At 45.9% G+C, this 20,268-nt stretch overlaps 1 protein-coding gene across 1 annotated transcript in view; it reads right to left on the bottom strand.

Moving 5' to 3' along the window:
- ADGB (androglobin) overlaps positions 1 to 20,268 on the bottom strand; it is a 790,434-nt gene that overhangs the window by 458,790 nt on the left and 311,376 nt on the right. The window contains exon 13 of the mRNA XM_029594040.1: positions 3,314 to 3,434. Within this exon, the coding sequence (XP_029449900.1) occupies positions 3,314 to 3,434 (121 nt within the window). The remainder of the gene's footprint in view (positions 1 to 3,313; positions 3,435 to 20,268) is intronic.

The raw sequence follows: 20,268 nt of genomic DNA, 5'->3' as shown, positions 1-20,268 counted from the left end.
GGATAGTGCCCTCTCATCCATCAACAGTCTTCTCACTCAACTCAACCTGGCACTCAATCCTAATAAAACTGAACTTATGATCATCGCACCCCAATCCATCATTTCTCCTCCTACACCTTCAGCCAATTCACCTCTCGCTCTCCCTGTCCTCTCACAAACCGTAAGAGACTTGGGTGTCACACTTGACCCACAATTCAGCCTACAGAAATTTATATCTTCCACCATCAAAGACTATTACTACAAACTACACACCCTCAAAAAACTAAAACCCATCCTGCATTTCAACGACTTTCGTACCGCCCTACAACCCCTAATATTATCCAAAATAGACTACTCTAACGCTTTACTCCTAGGTCTCCAGAAAAACAGCCTAGCCCCCCTTCAGCTGCTTCAAAATGCAGCTGCACGTGTATTAACAGGCTCCCGTAGAAAAGAACACATCACACCTGTTCTTAAGCAACTTCACTGGCTCCCCATCACAGCCAGAATTCAATTTAAAACACTCACCCTTATTCATAAAGCCGTCCAGAATCCGGACATGCTCTGGTTCGCAGACAGTCTACACATCCGCTTCCCCTCCAGACCTACCAGAACGCCCTACACAGCTAATATTCACACTCCATCTCCCAAACTCTTCCACCTAACAGCCACTAAACAACGTGCACTATCCCTTGCTGGACCCTCTCTATGGAACTCGATGCCCACCCACCTACGCCTTGAGACCTGCTCCAAAAAATTCAGACAAAATCTCAAGACCTGGCTCTTTACACGAGCCTACACATGAACCCCCTTTCTTTTCCCCGACTATTCTCCCACTTTCTCCCACACCCCTCCACTCACCCCCCCTAGCATAAGTCCGATTTCCTCCCCCCCCTTATCTCCCTTCACCTTATATTTACTGTAAATAATACACTTGTATATAATTATTTTTATTGCATTTATACAACCATTTTATTGCATTTATCTTTGTTGTACAGCATTACTTTTTGTTTCCCCCCACCCAGTTTTATTATCAGTTCAATGTAAAGCCCCGTTGGCCATTTTTTGTTCCATGGAAACCGATGTGATGTATCTCCAAACGAATGTCGGTATACAAAAACTTTAAATAAATAAATAAATAAATAAATAAATAAATAAACACTTTGAAACCTCTACAAATGTTACAAAATGCCACTGCGAGGATTCTAACTAAATCTAACAAAAGGGACCACATTACTCCCATCTTAAAGAACCTTCATTGGCTCCCTATCAAATATAGAATCCTTTACAAAACCCTATCAATCATCCACAAAGTCATCAATAACTCCACCCCAATTGACCTCACGATCCCTTTACAGCTTCACACTACCTCCCGACCGACGAGACTAGCCCAGAGAGGCACTCTAAGGGCCCATCCTCTCAAAACATCATTAAGTAGAAGAGCTCTTTCCACCGCTGGCCCTAAACTTTGGAACTCACTCCCATCAGATCTCAGGCTTGAACAATCGACACCCACCTTTAAAAAGAGACTTAAGACCTGGTTGTTCAACCAAGCATTCTCCTAACCCAATAATCTAGTTTGTGAGCTTCATGACTGTCAACACCAGTCCCTACAAAGTCAGTCCCAGCGATATACTCACTGTTCCTCAAAATATTTTGTATTTAAATTATATTCTCCTTGCTCATTGTAAGTTATTATTATTATTTATTTTTTCCAAGTTTCAATTCTCCTTGTTCATTGTAAGACATTATTTTATATACTGTCAATTTTAATTGTTGTAATGTAAACCGAAGTGATTAGTAGGGATGTGCAGACCAAAAGTTTAAGTTCATAAGTCCATAAGTCGAAAGGGGGGGTCATTTGCGGTCAATATGGACATACTGGAGAATTCCATAAGTTGAGTCTATGTCCATATGTGCAAATAAAAATTTAAACCCCTCACCCGCCTTAATCCCCCCCCCCCCCCAAGACTTACCAAAACTCCCTGGTGGTCCAGCGGGGTCAGGACGCCATTTCTGAACTCCTTTGCAAGGAGCACGTGAGGTCGGCGTCACGTGATTCCCCTCGGGTTCGCTCCCGGACCCCTCGTTGGGCCCAAAAGGCACTTTTGGCCAGCTTGGGGGGGTCAGGAGGCCCCCCCAAGCTGGCCAAAAGTGCCTTTTGGGCCCAACGAGGGGTCCGGGAGCGAACCCGAGGGGAATCACGTGACGTCGGCGCCACGTCGGAGTGACGCGGCGTCACGTGATTCCCCGCGCGTCCGCTCCCGGACCCCTCGTTGGGCCCAAAAGGCACTTTTGGCCAGCTTGGGGGGGTCAGGAGGCCCCCCCAAGCTGGCCAAAAGTGCCTTTTGGGCCCAACGAGGGGTCCGGGAGCGAACCCGAGGGGAATCACGTGACGTCGGCACCACGTCGGAGTGACGCGGCATCACGTGATTCCCCGTGGGTCCGCTCCCGGACCCCTCGTTGGGCCCAAAAGGCACTTTTGGCCAGCTTGGGGGGATCAGGAGGCCCCCCCAAGCTGGCCAAAAGTGCCTTTTGGGTCCAACGAGGGGTCCGGGAGCGAACCCGAGGGGAATCACGTGACGTCTGCGCCACGTCGTAGTGACGCGGCGTCACGTGATTCCCCGCGGGTCCACTCCCGGACCCCTTGTTGGGCCCAAAAGGCACTTTTGGCCAGCTTGGGGGGGTCAGGAGGCCCCCCCAAGCTGGCCAAAAGTGCCTTTTGGGCCCAACGAGGGTCCGGGAGCGAACCCGAGGGGAATCACGTGACGTCGGCGCCACATCGGAGTGACGCGGCGTCACGTGATTCCCCTCGGGTTCGCTCCCGGACCCCTCGTTGGGCCCAAAAGGCACTTTTGGCCAGCTTGGGGGGGTCAGGAGGCCCCCCCAAGCTGGCCAAAAGTGCCGTTTGGGTCCAACGAGGGGTCCGGGAGCGGAACCGCGATGGACCACGTGACGTCGGCGTCACGTCGGAGTGACGCGGACGTCACGTGATTCCCCGCGCGTCCGCTCCCGGACCCTCACGGAACTTTTGGCCAGCTTGGGGAGTTTTGGTAAGTCTTGGGGGGGGGGGGATTAAGAAGAGTGAGGGGTTTAAATTTTTATTTAGATCAACAATCGCGATTTCCAACGTATTCAACATAGCTATGTTGAATAAGTTGGAAATCCGATCGTTTACACCTCATCACTTTTTTAAGTTAAATAAAAAAAATAAGTTGCGTTTTACATTTAAGTTCAAAACGAATGCACACCCCTAGTGATTAGTAACTTTGTTACCAGAACTTCGGTATATAAAACTGTTAAATAAATAAATAAATAAAAAAATAAAAATTACCTCTTCATCCTCTTCTTCCACTGAAAGATTGAAACTTTGCCTCAAAAGAAAATTACGCTGCCGATGGTGCTTATCATTTTCCATCAGAGTAGAAAGGGTGGACAAAACAGGAGGTCCTTTCCTTGAAAATTGGAGAAATGTGATTAAAAAAATACATTTTGACAATAATTTATTATAGTATTGCTACTGCAAAGAAATTCATTGTTGCATTCCAATGTACTTTCTGTGATAGACCCAGGGCTTAATTTGTAGACAAAAAGGAAGTGGAACTGTGGAGAGGGAGGGAACAATACTAGGGTAAGGGTTGACCTGTGTGTTGGGAGAGAAAGGTCCAGAACCATGGCCAGGTGTGAACTCTTTCTCTCTCGCTCATAAACACACTCTCTCACACATATATATATGAACGCACTCTTCCTCTTCCATATCCCAGTGATCTTTCATCCCCAGCCCACAGCAGTGCTCAACCCCCAGCTATTCTTTGCCCAACAGTGTTCATTAAGTATTAATGGGTAAAGGACAATAGGGTGTTGAACATTGTTGAGAGCTCTAGATGGAGGGTCAATGTGGTATAGAGGAGGAGGGTAGAAAGAATAGGACCCTTTCTCTGGCTTCATGAAAGGTCTTTAAAATCATGAGAGGTCTAGAACGGATAGATATGAATCGGTTATTTATGCTTTCGGATTATAGAAAGATTAGGGGGCACTCCATGAAGTTAGCATGTGACACATGTAAAACTAATAGAAGAAAGTTCTTTTTCACTCAACGCACAATTAAACTCTGGAATTTGTTGCCAGAGGATGTGGTTAGTGCAGTTAGTATAGCTGTGTTTAAAAAAGGATTGGATAATTTCTTAGAGAAGTCCATTACCTGCTATTAATTAAGTTGACTTAGAAATTAGCCACTGCTATTACTAGCAACGGTAACATGGAATAGACTTAGTTTTTGGGTACTTGCCAGGTTCTTATGGCCTGGATTGGCCACTGTTGGAAACAGGATGCTGGGCTTGATGGACCATTGGTCTGACCCAGTATGGCATGTTCTTATGTTCTTTACCCTCCTCCTCTCCACCCTGATGATCCTGGTTCTTCACCTTGAGCCCCCACCACTACCTACCCTGATTCCTCCAGTGGTCCTCATCTCCCTCCAGTGGTTCTAGAGCTCCCATGTCTCACCCCAATTCTTCATGGTTCTAGAGCCGACCCCCCCCCCCCCCCCAGTGGTCACTAATTATCACTTTCCAGCAACTTTGCTCCTCTCCCTTCTTGGCCAGTAAGAAACATCTCTTTTTTGAACTGGACTCATTTGGCTATCCTCTGCCTTGGAGATGGGTATAGCTGGCATGTGTAACCCATTTCTCCTCAGGCTACTCAAAAGAGTGGAGGAGAATCTGAAATTCAAAGGGGCATCCTGCTCTTTGTCTCCTTGGGGAGAAGGGAACAGCACATGTTCTCTCTTCACTCATTCACTTTTTTCCTCCCCCATTACACCCTCCAATCCCTTCTCCTCCCTTCATTCGCTCCTTCCTGCTCCCTCCAATCACCTCATTAACAGACTGTCCCCCATTCTTATCTCTCTTATATTTCACAGACCATCTCATCCCCTCACTCATAACATACAACTTTGCTCCTATCACTCATTTTATCCCCCACTCAATCCGAATCCCCCCCCCCACTCATTTACTACCCCCTCTCTCCAATCCTCTTGCTCACTCTTGCCCCCTACATCTCCTAACTCACACTTTTGATCTTCCTCCATCACCATTCTATGTTCTTCCAATTCATTTGTTCACTCTCTCATGCCCTCCTTCCCCCTTCCCTAGTGTGGTAACCAGCAGAGGCAGCAGAGCCTGGGAAGCCAGCAAGGTAAGCAGAAATCTGGACAAGAAGATGACACATGCAGAAGTGGCAAAAACAGTAGGGCTGATAGGAATTAATCTCATGTCTATTTCTTGGCCTTTATCCCTCAAGGCCTCCTCAGTTTTGTCAGAAAATTGCACAAAAATCAAAGCCATGTGGTTTCCCCATTTCAGGGTAAACAGCTCCAACACACTCTGCTTTGCATCATTTGGGACCTGGGAGGTCAGAAATGATATGTGCCAACACCAACTCTGTTTTGATAATGTAGGGGACTTGGAACTGATTCACACCATCAGCTCTATTTCATTTCCTTGGGTCCCAGAAAAAAAGTAATAGAACACCATTCTGGGTTATTCCACCAGAAATTAAGCCCTGGGTAACAAAAACAAAAAGGGTTGAATTTAATTAGCACAAGTTTAAAACTTGTGAACTGTGTGTCAATCATGGCTACAGATGAAGCAATTAATGGCACTATTGCTCGTAAGTTTCAAACATGAGTTAATTCAAACTTTTTTGAGTCTGTTCTTTGCTCTACAATTTCTGCTTCAATAGCATCCTTTCCCCTCCTCTTCCCTATAGAACATGAGGTGAAGGGCTGATGAAGGGAGCACAGTGGATATTCTGTACACTCCAGTTTGCCCCTTTTCTCCTCTTCTCTCAGACTGCTTACAGAACACTCCTGCTACTCTGCTTCTTAAGTCTGAAAAGAAGTGCCATAACTGCACTCCAGGTCATTCTCCCACAGATTAAATCCTGGATAGCCATTTGAAAAGAGTTTTCTTTGCAACTGAAACTTCTTGTTTCACTGTGTTAAAGGAGATGAATAACTGAGAAAACTTTCTGTAGGCTTTTGATCTGTTCAAAAAGAACAATAAAGCCTGCTGAAGTCTTGAGCAGATGTGGCCAACTCTGGTCCTCAAGATAACAAACTAACCAGGTTTTCAGGATATCCACAATGAATATGCATGAGATAGATTTGCATACAGTGGAGGCAGTACATGCAGAATTATGTCATGCATACTCATTGTGGATATCTTGAAAACCTAGCCTGTCTATGGCTTTCGAGTGCCTGTGTTGGCTTCTCCTGGTCTAGAATATAAACAGCTTGTTAACATTTATCTGAAAATGATTTCGGAAAAAACATTGATAGAAAATGGGCTGATTCAAATGACATTGATAGACTACTTTGGGTAGAGATTTTGGATTTTTGCAAATGTGCTTATAAGTATGAAACTAGGCTTGCAACTCATTAATTCTTTGTGCAGATGTTACAGCTATCAAACATAAAAACAAAGAAAGAAATTTTAGTTCTCTTGAAGCTAGAGTCTCAAAGGCTGTTTTCATCAGAACAAATTAAAGCATAAATGGTAGTGTTAGAAGAGGAGCTCAAACAGAGTGATTTGAGCAAGTTCAATGAATCATTGAAGGAGTTACAGCACAATACAGCCTACTTCAAAACAGATATTAATAGAGTCAAAATTTCAAAGTTCAAAAGGGATAAACAATATTATTTTGCTTCACTCATGTATCCCTGGCTCCACAAGAAGAGAGTGGGTGAAGACATGAACACTGTTAAGAAGAAAGGCACATTTTCATTCTCACAAGATTCATCCATTAGCTCTGACAACTCCCATCAAGCAATCCACGTCAAAATAGTCCACATTTTTTAGGGAGACATTTTCAGAATCGCAGACCTCGCTAATGGTATGAACGTGGAGGGCAATATCAGGATCGACCACAAGAAAACCCCCATGGCACAGACCCATCACCAAATCACAGACATATCAAGATCATCAGTGATCAGTTTATCCAAAAAGCCTTTATCTCCTGCTCAAATCCAAGTTACTGGACTGTACTTTGTCATAGGTCCCCACACATAACATCAACATTTTAGATACGTACCCAACTTTATAGATTTTTCTGTATACTTGTGGCTGTGGACAGCCTCCTGCGAACCCGAGCTTCCTCTGTTGTCCCCGGCTCCTCCGCGGACTCTCCAGTTCCGCGGCGGGTCTCCCTGCTTGGCCCGTGGGGAGACACCGCCGTCCAGCACCATGCTGCCTCTTAGGCTTTAAAGTGGCCGCGGCGGAAAACCACCCCGCAGCTCCGGATTATGACGTCACTGGGTCCCGGTATATAAGGCCGGGCCCAGCCAGTACTTCCTTGCCTTGGCAACAGGTCTCCACGCTAGTTGCGTGCACGTTGCTTGTTCCTGTTCTCGTCTGTGTTCCTGGTTCCTGATCCTGCTACGCTCCTGTTCCTGTTCCTGTCCACGTTCCTGGTTCCTGCTCCTACCTGGTCCTAGTCCTTACCTACTGATTGACTTCTGGCTTGACCCTTGCTTCACCTGATCACACTACCTATTGACTTCTGGCTTGACCCTTGCTTCACCTGATCACACTACCTATTGACTTCTGGCTTTACCCTTGCTTTGCCTGACCACACTTCTGATAGACTTCTAGTTTGACCTCTGCTTCGCCTGATCATTCTCGGACTGACTCCTGGTTTTGACCCATGCTCGTTTGATCGCCTGTCCTTGTCTGCTGCCTGTTCTGACCACAGCCTGCTCTCCAACGCCTCTACTGGTTCTACCCTGGAGTTGGCCTCTAAGGTTCGGCCTTCTTTTACTTGGGCACCACCCGTCTTGCCTCCTGTTCTCCATTGGCAAGCAGGTCTCTGGAACTCAGCCCCATCTGGACTCATCCTCCCATTCCAGCTTCTACTGCTTACTTCTGGCTGATCTCGACATCTTACCCTGGGAGTCCTCAGACAGAGGCCCACCTAAGACCAGCTGGCCCTGGCACCTAAGGGCTCAACCTGCGGGGAACGAGGGCTGGTATTGGCGAAGCTCCAGCCGGCCTCCGTCACTCAGACAGCTCCGCCTACCGACAGTGGGCACCTGTAGGGCTTGCCCTGCGGGTAGCGTCAACCCCACCTCGGGCCAAGGGTCCACCTCCGGCGCAACACATATTGTGACATTTCAAAACGTAGTTTTAGCTGATCTGCAAGTAATAGATGATCAACAAACTAAAATCTTTTTAAATTCATCAGCACATGAAAATCAAGCTCTTCTGCAGCTCTAACAAGACCAGGAGATTATCATTAAATCAGCAGATAAGGCAGGAGCAACTGTAGTTATGTATACAGAGTACATACAGAAATGCAGAGACCACTCACCAATATCAGATACTACATAAAAAAGAATGAGGATCCCATTCCCACATTATTCAAGGAAGTCAAGAAGATATTTAATGAAGCATCAAAACAGGGCTTTCTAATGTCAAAGGAATTAGCTTATCTATTTTATTTATTTTATTTAATAATTTTTATATACCGATAACCGTTTTAACATCGTATCGCTTTACAGGGAACAAGGAAACAAAAGCCAAAATATATGGCAAAACAATTACATGAAACACATAAGAAACAAGTAACTTCATCATATAATAATAAATTACATGGACCACATGGTAACAAGGTAACATGGTAACAAGGGCATAAAAAATGTTAGGCATTAAATATGTTAGGATGGAGGGGGAAAAAAAAAAGGAGATGAAAACAAGACTATGTACAAATTAGCAGTAAGAGCCTAATAGAGATTAGTTATGATTTCTACAGCAGTGGGGTGCGTAAGGGTTAGGAGAAACCTGTTGGAACAGCCATGTTTTTAATTTTTTGTGCAGGATTCTATGCGGAGATCGGGGGGCATGGCATTCCAAATTGAGGGACCTGCTATTGAGAATGCTCTTTTCATTGTGGAGGTGAGTTTAGTGAGCTTAGGGGCGGGCAAGTGGAGGGTTCCTTGGTGTGCAGTTCATTTAGGTCTGTTGGAGGAATGGAGTTGGAGAGGCTCTTGAAGCCATTGCGAGTTTTCATTCACAAGGGACTTATGTATGAGGGATAAGGTTTTGTTTTGAATTCTCGAGTTGATAGGAAGCCAATGAAGATCTTTCAGTATAGGCGTAATGTGGTCAACCTTGCGAGTGTTGGTTAGGACTGGGCTGTGGCATTCTGTAGGAGTTGTAGGGGTTTGATGGTGGAGGCAGGGAGGCCTAGGAGTTACAATAATCAATTTTGGAGAAGATGATGGTTTGGAGCACAGTGCGGAAATCGGGGAGGTGTAAGAGGGGTCTTAATTTCTTCAAAACGTGTAGTTTGAAGTAGCAGTCTTTTAGGGTGGCTTTGATGAATGGTTTTAAGGATAGTTGGTTGTTGATCGTGATACCTAGGATTCGTGTGTGTAGGGAAATGGGTTTGGGAAGCGTGGAGAGGTTAGAGTAAAAGCGGGGGTTGGTGTAGATAACAATTAATTCAGTTTGTGGGGGTTAAAGGCTAAGTTCATTTTTGTGAGAAGTTGGTTGATGGAGGTGAGGCAGTAGTCCCACGACTGGAGGGCTTTATGTACCGAGTCCGTGAATGGGATGAGAATTTGGACGTCGTCGGCGTATATGTAGTGGGTGATGCCTATGTTTGAGAGGAGTTTGGAAAGGGGTAACATATAGATATTGAAGAGGGTAGAGGATAATGAGGACCCTTGGGGGACGCCACGGTTAAGGTTAATAGGGTCAGATTCATGGTTGTCTAAGGTGACCTTATAGTGTCTGTTTTTCAGGTAGGATTTTAGCAAAAGTAGTGCTGTTCCTGTAATGCTAATATCCGAGAGAAGACTAATGAGAATGTTATGGCTGATAGTATCGAACGCAGCTGAAATGTCGAGCATAGCCAGGAGATAGGAGTTGCTGCTATCAATCCCTTTGAATATGTTATCTGTTAAGGATATTAGGAGCGTTTCTGTACTGAGGTGTTTGCGAAAGCCAAATTGGGAAGTGGAGAGAAACTTGTGCTGGTGGAGGTATTCAGTTAGATGGATGTTGACTATTCTTTCAGTGACTTTAGCTAGGAAGGGTAGATTAGAGATGGGTCTAAAGTTGGAGAGATCTGTGGGGTCAAGGTTGGGTTTTTTGAGAATTGGTTTGATGACTGCCTGTTTTAGAATGGTGGGGACGCTACCTTGTGTTAGGGGGCAGTTAACATTTGCGTTCAGGGCAGGATAAAAGGTGCATATATAATCAAAATGTCAATAAAAGATAAGACCTTCATAATGTCATAGTATTAAAAGCACAAAAGTAAAAAACAGAGTAGCCTACAAAACTATTAAAAAGGAATTCTTACCAGGAATACAATTTTTGGCATAGGAATGTTTTTAATACCTTTTTAAAGAATTTGGGTTCTCTTAATAACTAGAGATGTGAATCGTGTCCTCGATCGTCTTAACGATCGATTTCGGCTGGGAGGGGGAGGGAATCGTATTGTTGCCGTTTCGGCGCTGGAACCCTCGCTGAACGACCTCCTGCAGTCGATCTCCTGCCGGCGCCATTTTCCGTACGGAAAACGATTCGCGGCGGGAAATCGTTCCCTGACCCCCGCTGGACCTCCAGGAACTTTTGGCCAGCTTGGGGGGGGCCTCCTGACCCCCACAAGACTTGCCAAAAGTCCAGCGGGGGTCCGGAAGGACCTCCTGCCGTGGAATCGTGTTGTTCTATGGCCGCCGCCATTTTTCGGCGCCATTTTGGAAAATGGCGCCGGCTGAAGACAACAAGATTCAATAGCAGGAGCCCGTTCCGGACCGCTGCCGTTCCGGACTGCCGCTGGACACCCAGGTTATTTAAGTCATTGGGGGGGGGGGGTTCGGGAGGGTGGGAGATTTAATTTAAAGGGTCGGGGGTGGGTTTTAGGGGGTTTTAGTGTGCCGGCTCACGATTCTAACGATTTATAACGATAAATCGTTAGAATCTCTATTGTATTGTGTTCCATAACGGTTTAAGACGATATTAAAATTATCGGACGATAATTTTAATCGTCGAAAAACGATTCACATCCCTATTAATAACCTGATTTCAATCGGAAGGGAATTCCAGAATAAGGGTCCTACTATTGAAAAGGCTCGTTCTTTGGTTTCCTCTAGATGTGCTATTTTGGAGAAGGGAACATCCAAAAGGCCCTAACTGATGATATCAGTGGTGTTGTTGGGGTATGTATTTTTAAGATAGCAGTGATTCATGGAAAAGTGATATTGCCAATGGTTAGTGATTGCCAATTTATAATGGATACGAAGGGTGATAGATAACTATTGAAGTGAATGCAGTACTGGAGTTATATGATTATGAATTGGGAAACCAGTCAACAATTTTGCTGCCGAATTTTGAATTATTTAAAAAGGCCAGATTTTATAGGCAGGAGGACCAAGGAACAAAGAGTTGCACTAGTCTAAACTGGAGAAAAGGAGAGATTAAAGAATGGTGCGGAAGTCAGCAGGATCTAACAGAAGTTTCAGGTGATGCAATAGTTGTAGTTTATAGAATGAAGTATGTGTAAGAGATTTTATGTGTTTTGCATCAAGGGGGCAGGGTCATTATAATAATGCCCAGATTATGGACAGTCTTTGAAATTGAGATGTTGAAATTTCTGAAGGTAATCACATTTGGGATGTGTGAATTGGGAAAATGAGATATAATCATTATTTAATTTTTTAAATGTTAAGAGCAAGTTTATCAGCAGATAACCAGGTATGAACAGTAGACATGCAGTATATTATGAATTCCTCGGTTTCATTCAATGAACGTTTTAGAGGAAAGAAGAAATGTATGTCATCTGCATATAACTTATAATGTACTCTAAGGATTGCAAGGGGGTCAGGTAGATGTTAAATAATGCGGTATACAGAGCCAAGCTTTGGGGCACAACACAGTTCAATGGGACTCAAACAGAAGTTTCGGTTTCGACCCTGAGTTGATATGTTCAATTAGATAGGAAGGATGAAAACCAGGAAAGAACAGTACCTACAATACCCAAAGACTGATGTCAAGTCAGAAGAACAGTATGGTCTATAGTATCAAAAACTGCTGAGATATAGCAGAGTTGCTTACCTGTAACACAGTTGCATACCTGTTCTCCTAGGACAGAAGGATGTTAGTTCTCACACATGGGTGACATTATCAGATGAAGCCCTGCTCAGAAAACTTCTGTCAAAGTTTCTAGAACTTTGACTGACACACAGCATGCTCAGTATGCCCTAATTTACACATCCACATGGGGTCCCTCTTCACTCTCGTAACATAGAATTATGAAAAAATAAAATAACAAACATAAATGAAACCCAACTCCGCAGGGTGGTGGGCGGGTTTCATGAGGACTAACATCCTGCTGTCTAGGAAAACTCCTATTACAGGTAAGCAACTCAGCTTTCTCCTAAGACAAGCAAGATGGTAGTTCTCACACATGGGTGAATCCCTAGCTACAGGCTGTCCCTGAAACAAAAAGACCAACAGACACCTAACCACGTGCCAATGAGTACAAAAACAGCGGTGCTATTCGCAACAGAGAGAGTCAGCCTGGACCCAACTAAAGGGCCCTAGGCAGGAAGAGTTGGATTTAGAGCTGAAAGAGATTCCTGAGGATGAACTAGCCAAATCTACTGTCATCTCGGCCATCCTTATCCAGTCAACAGTGAGAGGTGAACGTGTGGAGGAAACTCCATATCGCAGCCCTGCAGATCTCCTCCATAAGAACTGCCCTCAAGTGGGCCACAGAAGTCGCCATGGCTATGACAGAATTAGCCTTGACGTGACCCCCAAGCCATAGTCTCACTTGTATTTAACAGAATGAGATGCAATCCGCTATCCAGTTGGACAGTGTCTGTTTACCATCGGTAACTCCCAATCTATTCATGTCAAAAGAGATGAAGAGTTACATGGATCTCCTATGACCTTCTGTCCACTCCAGGTAGAAGGCTAAAGCTCTCTTACAATCCATACTGTGCAAAGCCCACTCGCCTTGATCCGAATGAGGCTCGAGAAAGAAGGTAGGCAAGATGACTGATTGGTTAAGGTGGAACTCCATCACCACCTTGGGCAGGAACTTAGGGTGTGTCCGGAGAAGCACGCAGTCATGAAAGAACTTTGTGTATGGAGGGAAAGTCACCAATGCCTGAAGCTCAATGACCCTGCATTGAAGTGACTACCACCAAAAAGATGACCATTCAGGTCAGCTACTTCAGGTCACAGGAGCCTAGTGGCTTGAAAGGAGCCTTCATTAGCTGAGCCAACACTATGTTGAGGTCCCAAGACACCGTGGGAGGTTTCAGGGGAGGTTTCAACTGAAGCAGGTTGAGCATAAACTGTCCCACCAAAGGCTGGGAGAACCATCCACACACTGATGGTAAGCTCTGATCACACTCAAGTGCACTCTAACAAAGTTGGTTTTCAAACCAGCTTTTAAAAAGCAGAAGAAATAATCAAGCATTTTGTTAATACAGCAAGAAAAGGGACCCAGGCCATGTTGCTCACACCACACCAAAATTCTCTTCCACTTAAGCCCATAGGACATCCTAGTAGAAGGCTTTCTGGAAGCCACCAGGACCCAAGACACATCATCTGAGAGGTCAAGGAACTTCAGAATCAAGCTCTCAACATCCATGCCATGAGAGAAAGGCACCTGAGGTAGGGATGCCGCAACCTGTCCTGATCTTGAGTGATGAGATCTGGGGATGTCCCCAGGCTGATCGGTTCCTGGAGGGATAGATCCCATAGGAGTGGAAACCAGACCTACCTTGCCTAGCGCAGGGCTATGAGGATCATGGTCCCCCAGTCCTGAAGAAGCTTCAAGAGAGTCGTCATCACTAGAGGGATCGGAGGATATGCACACAAAAGACCCTGACCACAATTGTGGGCAAAGGCATCCGAAGCTGGGGCACTGTTCATCCAATATAGAGAGCAGAACTGAACTATCTTGTTGTTGCAGGAGGATGCAAACAGATCCATGTCTGGGGTCCCCCAGAGACAAAAGATCTGATCTGCCTCTGCCTGGTCCAGGGACCACTCATGGGGCTGCCGTTTGAATCAACTGGTCCGCTATCACGTTGTCCATTCCAGCCAGGTACACGGCCCAGAGCACTATCCCCTGAGACAAGGTCCAGGGCCAGATCTGAGCTGCTTCCTGGCACAAGAGGAATGATCTTGTGCCTACCTGATTGTTGATATACCATATTGCGACCTGGTTGTCAGTCTGGATCAGGACCACCTTGCCAGCCAGCAGATCCCTGAAGGCCCAGAGAGCATACCAGATCACTCAGAGCACCAGGAAGTTGATTTGCTATTGTGCTTCCTGGGCAGACCACAGGACTTGGGTGCAGAGACTTTCCACATGGGCTCCCCACCCCATATTGGAGGTATCTGTGATGAGTACAACCTGAACAGGGGGAGACTGAAATTACATCCCTCGCTCCAGTTTGGAGAGGTTTCCCCCAAGAGAGAGAATCCCAGAAAGACAGAGTAATATGGATGTGAACATGGAGGCTCTGAGTGGCCTAATGCCACTGAGACCTTAGAGTCCATTGGGGTCTGCACATATGCAAGTGGGCAAAGGGAGTAACATGGACTGTTAGGGCACATGGCCATGTGCCCTAACAGTCTCAACATGTGCCTTGCGGAGACACACTGGCTCCACTGCACCAGCCCTGCGAGGTATGCTAAGGTCAGTGCCCTGCTGCGAGACTGGAAGGCCTTCACCTGTGTCATGTCCAGCAGGGCTCCGATGAAGTCCATTGAATCGACGGGTTCAGATGAGACTTTGGGTAATTGATAATGAACCCCTATTACTGCAGCACCTGGATAGTCAAGTGCAGAGAACACATCGCACCCACCTGGGTAGTGCTTTTGACTAGCCAATCATCCAAGTAGGGGAAAATCTGCACCCCGAACCTGTTCAGGTACACTCCCACCACAGCTAGACACTTGGTGAAGACTTGTGGTGCAGAGGCCAGATCAAACGGTAACACCCTATATTTAAAGTAGCATTCACCTAGCGGTCTTTGGTCCTATGGATGCTCACCTGCGTTGAGGAGCAGAAACTCCGGCTGTAAGCTCGCTGGTCGTGGAACGGAGGGAAGAAGAGTCCGGAGACGGCCCTGAGCATTTGATGTCATCATCACCGGAGGATAGACAGCCTCCACTAAATCCCGCGCTGAAACGTGCTGGTCAACTGCGGGAGGAACCGGAGGCACTAGAACTGAGTGCCGTGCAAGTTTCTTCTCCAGAGCCCGTGTTGACGGGGGGAACTGTTTCAGCATTGCACCACCTAGAACGGGACGGAGGAGAAGCTACACCTGAAGCTGAACTGCAGCCACAGGGAGTGGAGACACTGGAGCAAGCTTCTGGAGGACTCGAGACTTTTGGACAAATTTCTGAGCTGGTAAGGCCCCAGTTTTTTTTGTTGGAAACAATTTGGGAAGCTATTAAAGAAACTAATAGAAACATTTCTCTACAAATTCTACAAATTGATAAAAAAGTGGAAAAATTGGAAGTTCCAGTGACCAAAATAGAAAAGGAACAAGATGGGAATCAACAGAAACTACAAGCCTTGGAGGTTAATGTAAGTGTAAAAAACTTACAACATGAAATGCTGAAAGAGAATCAAATTCTACAGCAAAAATATGAAAATCTAGATAACCAAACTAGAGTAAGAAACCTTCGATGTATAAATTTCCCCAAGTTGCCATATAGTACCCCAAAAGAGAGCTGGAGGAGATATATGATGGAGATTGTAAAAATCCCAGAAGAAACATTACCTATTTTATCAAAAGCTTATTATATACCATCGAAGAAGAGAATACAGACTGGCACGGATGATTTTCAAACTTTAACCCCAAGGGAAACATCAGTATTGGACATATCTGCAGTCCTTGAACAATCAGATCAAGCTATAGCGGTTTCTGCGACTTTAATTGTATTATTTTTGTTAGAATCTGATAGGGAGTGGGTCCTTAAAAAGTATTTTCCCCATAGAACAGAAACTTTCATTGGCCACAAGGTTCAGATTTTTCCTGATCTCTCGAGGGCAACCCAGAAGCATAGGCAACAATTTCTTATTTTGAAACCTCAAGTTTTGCAGCTGGGTTGTTTATTCCTACTAAAATTTCCCTGCAAGTGCTTAATCAAGCACCAGGGTAATTCATTCCTATTTTTCCAACCATTACAATTAATTTTGTTTATTTCAAGTAGGAAGAATGTTTCTGTTCCTGTTTCTTCTCCCTAGTGACTAAATGTTAACTTCAATAGATGTAACTTGTCCATCATAAAGTATATTGTATCCCCAAATACCATGAATTTGTAATATTGCCTTTAAGGTTGAGTTAATTTTGGACCCAATTAGAGGGCTTGAGATGTGCTTAGAAGCTTGTGGAATGGTTTATTTACTTATTACAGAAATGTGTCGGTGATTAAGAATCTTTAATATCTTAGAGGAGAATTAAACTGTTATATTTGTGATATTGTATTATAAGAGTGACTAAGCATGTATTTCCGTTCAAGTTTATAATACTAAGTTGAAATTACTGTAAAAAACTGATAAATAAAAAATAATAAAGTAGCATTCACCTACCACAAACCGAAGATATTTCCTGTGACCTTGGAAGATTATGAATGGGTTTAAATTGAGCGAGCACAGCCAGACTCCTCTTTTCAAGAGGTAATCAGGGTGCCCAGAGAGACCATCCTGAACCTTTCTCATTTTAGAAACCTGTTCAAGACCCGCAGATCCAGGATGGGAAGAAGATCCCCAGTCTTCTTTTGAATCAGAAAATACTGGGAGTAGAAACCCCGTCCCCAGCGCTCTGGTGGGAGAGGCTTGACCATCCTGGCCATTACTAGGGCGAAGAGCTCTGCCAAGAGGATCTTCTAATATGCTCATGGCCCCCAAAAAGTGTTCAGAGTTGAATCTGGTGGAACACCCAACAGATTCAGCCTGTAACCCCGCTGCATGATGGACAGGACCCGCTGTCCGAGATGATCCCAGGCCATCGATCCATGAAGAATCATAGCCGACCTCTGACCGGGGGGGTCCCACTGCATGAGGACGAGTGGTTAGCTCTTGCTCTCTCCTCTCCAGTCAAAATCCTGTAGCTGGGCTTGGCTTTGGTGCTGGCTGTGGCTTGGGGGTCTCACTGCTGCCTATAATGGCTCCGAGAGCTCACCCTCTGTGGGCGGGAGCGAGACACAAGTGGGTAATAATTCCGCTGACAATATAAGGAGCACCACGGTCCTTGCCATGATGAACTCCTGGCCAAAGATGGCGGGTCAGAGGTACTGGCGGAAAAATGCTGGAGGGTATCATGATGGTTCTGCAACTGAGCCACCACATCCCTCACCTTATCGCCAAAAAGATTCTTGCCAATACACGCAACTTGGTGAGCCTCTACAGCACCTCCAGCGGGAGGTTTGAGGCCCGGAGCCAAGACATCCTGTGGCAACCATCCTAGGGGCTGCAATTCTTGCAGCCTTCTCGAGCACATCATACCCTGATGTGTGACCAACAATAAAGCCTCCTGCTGCTGCTGGAGTAGATGGTCGGCCACTTCCTGAACTTGTTTCCATAGGTTACGAGAGTACTGCGTCATATAGAGTTTGTATGAGGCGATTCAGGCAATCAACATAGCACCCTGAAAAACCTTCCTTCCTAGCGGATCCAGCACCCTATGTTCTCTCACCGAGGGAGCCAAGGCATGGGTCCGGGAGTGCTTGTCCTTTTTAAGTGCGGACTTAACCACCATCGACTGGAGGGGAAGCTGGCATTTCTCAAAGCCACTTGCATGCTGGACCAGGTACGCCCCATCTGCCTTTCTATTTACAGGCAGCATCATGAGAGGGTGTTCCCAAATTCTCAGGAGCAACTCTTTGAAGATTTCAAGGACTGGGACAGCTACAATCTCCTTTGGAGCATCCACAAATTGGAGGACCTCCAACATCTTGTGTCTTGCATCCTCCTCTGTCAAGAGCTGGAATGGAATGGCTTCCACTATGGCCCGCACAAAACTTACGAAGGTCAGGTCTTCAGGTAGGGACCTGTTGTTGCTCCGAGCAAGACAAGTTGAGGGAAGGCCCTCAGAATCCTCCGAGGAGGAATTGGAGGTGTCATCCCCCCATGGATCATGAGGGGCATTGTCCTCACTGAGGGGAATTGGAGATGAAACACTGGGTATGCCCCAAGGCCTAGGCACTGGCGGTGACAGCTCAAATGGCGTTGATGGATCTGCAGGCAGACTCGATAAAGCCAGCTGGGGAGCGGAACGGCACAGCAGTGCCACCGGCCTCGAAAGGCCTTTCTCATCCAAAGAGCTGTGAACAAGGATGGCATTGGACTAAGGATGCAACGGGACCCCATGGGGCATCGATGGACCCCGAGGCACCGGCACCAGCTGAGTGGGGAGGATGCCGAAGAGAACATTGAGGTACTCCAGCTGTGGCTCCAACAAGGAGGCTGCAGTCATGGGCACCAGCAGAGGCACTGGCTCGATGCCCCACAGGGCTCAATTGACCACCAACTGCCCCTTGTGCTCCAGCTCATTTATTTATTTATTTATTTATTTTTAATTTTTATATACCGGAATTCCTGTATGCAATACAAATCAATCCGGTTTACAAGTAACGAAAGGTTGCCCTGGTCTGGGAGGTTAGACTGGGGTTTTTTACATAGAACATTGAACATTGAACAATAACAATCAACCATTGAACATAATTACAAGGAACAGTGAAAGTAACAATAGTATTTAACAAATAAATAATATTATTATAAAATTAACATTATTCGTGTTTTGAGCTGAGTGTGTGTGAGCTCATCCTAGTAGGTCACCAATGCCAGAACTTGCTGAGGGGGAGGAAGCATGGCATGATTGTCCTTGGAGCCTCCAGGGAGGTCGGCACCTGGCGCCAGAGTCAGTGGAGACTGCCTTGGAGCCCCGGCATCGATGGAGGGTATAACCTCCTTGCCTCGGGGACACTTCAGGGGCATTGTGGTATGAATCGGTGCCAGCCTAAGTCGAGCTCTGTGTGCCAATGGTGACTAATGCTGATGCTTTCTCGATTTCTCACGATGCTTGGCCTGGTATTTCCCCAGTGCCGAGGTAGACTATGAAGATCCAGATGCCCTTGACCTAGAGGAGACCGAAGAAGCCTAATTCCCAGCCCCCCGCACCTCTAGGTGGCAGGTCAGATGGTGAGGGATCGATATCCATCAGTTCCCCACAAACCTTCGGTGTGGAAGACACTGACGCTGACATTGGAGAGTCAGGCCTCTTGGACCCAAAAATCTTTTCCATTTTGTTGAAGAGGGCCTGCCGGCCCTTGGGAGGCATCTGATCACACAGAGACACCCCTGAACATCGTGGGATGCCCCCAGGCAGAGGATGCACAATCGTTTGGATCTGTGATGGACACAGTCCAAGGGCACTGGGGGCACCGCCGAAAACCTGATGACACCATACGGAAACAAGGCCAGCGAATGGTCGATGGCCTGTGGGCCCCAAAGGACACCACTACTGTGAATCGACTGCAAAAAGAACTTACCACGCTACTGGACTGACTAAAGGCAGGAAAAACTGAGAGGAACCCGGCACAGGACAAAGCAAAAAAACTAGCCTGAAAAATGGAGTTTTCCAGAGAAAAAGAGCACGGGTTCCAAGACCTCGAGATGACAGCTCCACGGAAAAAAGAGACTGAAGCGGGACCCCACATATCCCAAATAGGCCTTGAGACAAACAAATCTTAGAGCACACTTTCCGGATCACATTCAACTGTTCGTATATAAATCTCAAAAGCCCACAGAAGAACTCAACATATATGTTAATATTTTGCAATAAAATAAAACAAATAGTGTCAACAATCAAAAAACATTAGCACATATAGCATTTTCACCAAGTATTCAAACCTTTTTCCAGATTTTCTTATCAAAGTGGAACTAACATTAGAGACAGGATGGTGTCAGAGGCAGGCCCCCCCCCCAAGAGAATGAGCATTTCTCTAACCAATCCATCATCACTTTTCCTGTGGACAGTGCAATCTATGCCCACAAGCTATCACAGGCAACCATTGGAGTCATCCCAACACAGAATGTCAAATTAAATTTAAAGATCACACAGACTGCACTACCACAATTGTGCATTATGCCATACAGTGCCCATCTCCTCTAGTCTACATTGGACGGACCCGCCGATCCTTACAGACCAGACTTATTGAACATCAAAGCTGCCACACCACTCAGAAAATTCAA

This window comes from Rhinatrema bivittatum, chromosome 3 (assembly GCF_901001135.1).
Source record: "Rhinatrema bivittatum chromosome 3, aRhiBiv1.1, whole genome shotgun sequence".
Lineage (NCBI taxonomy): Eukaryota > Metazoa > Chordata > Amphibia > Gymnophiona > Rhinatrematidae > Rhinatrema > Rhinatrema bivittatum.
Note: the sequence above shows the minus strand (reverse complement) of the source record. Positions and strands in the feature narration are given on the sequence as shown.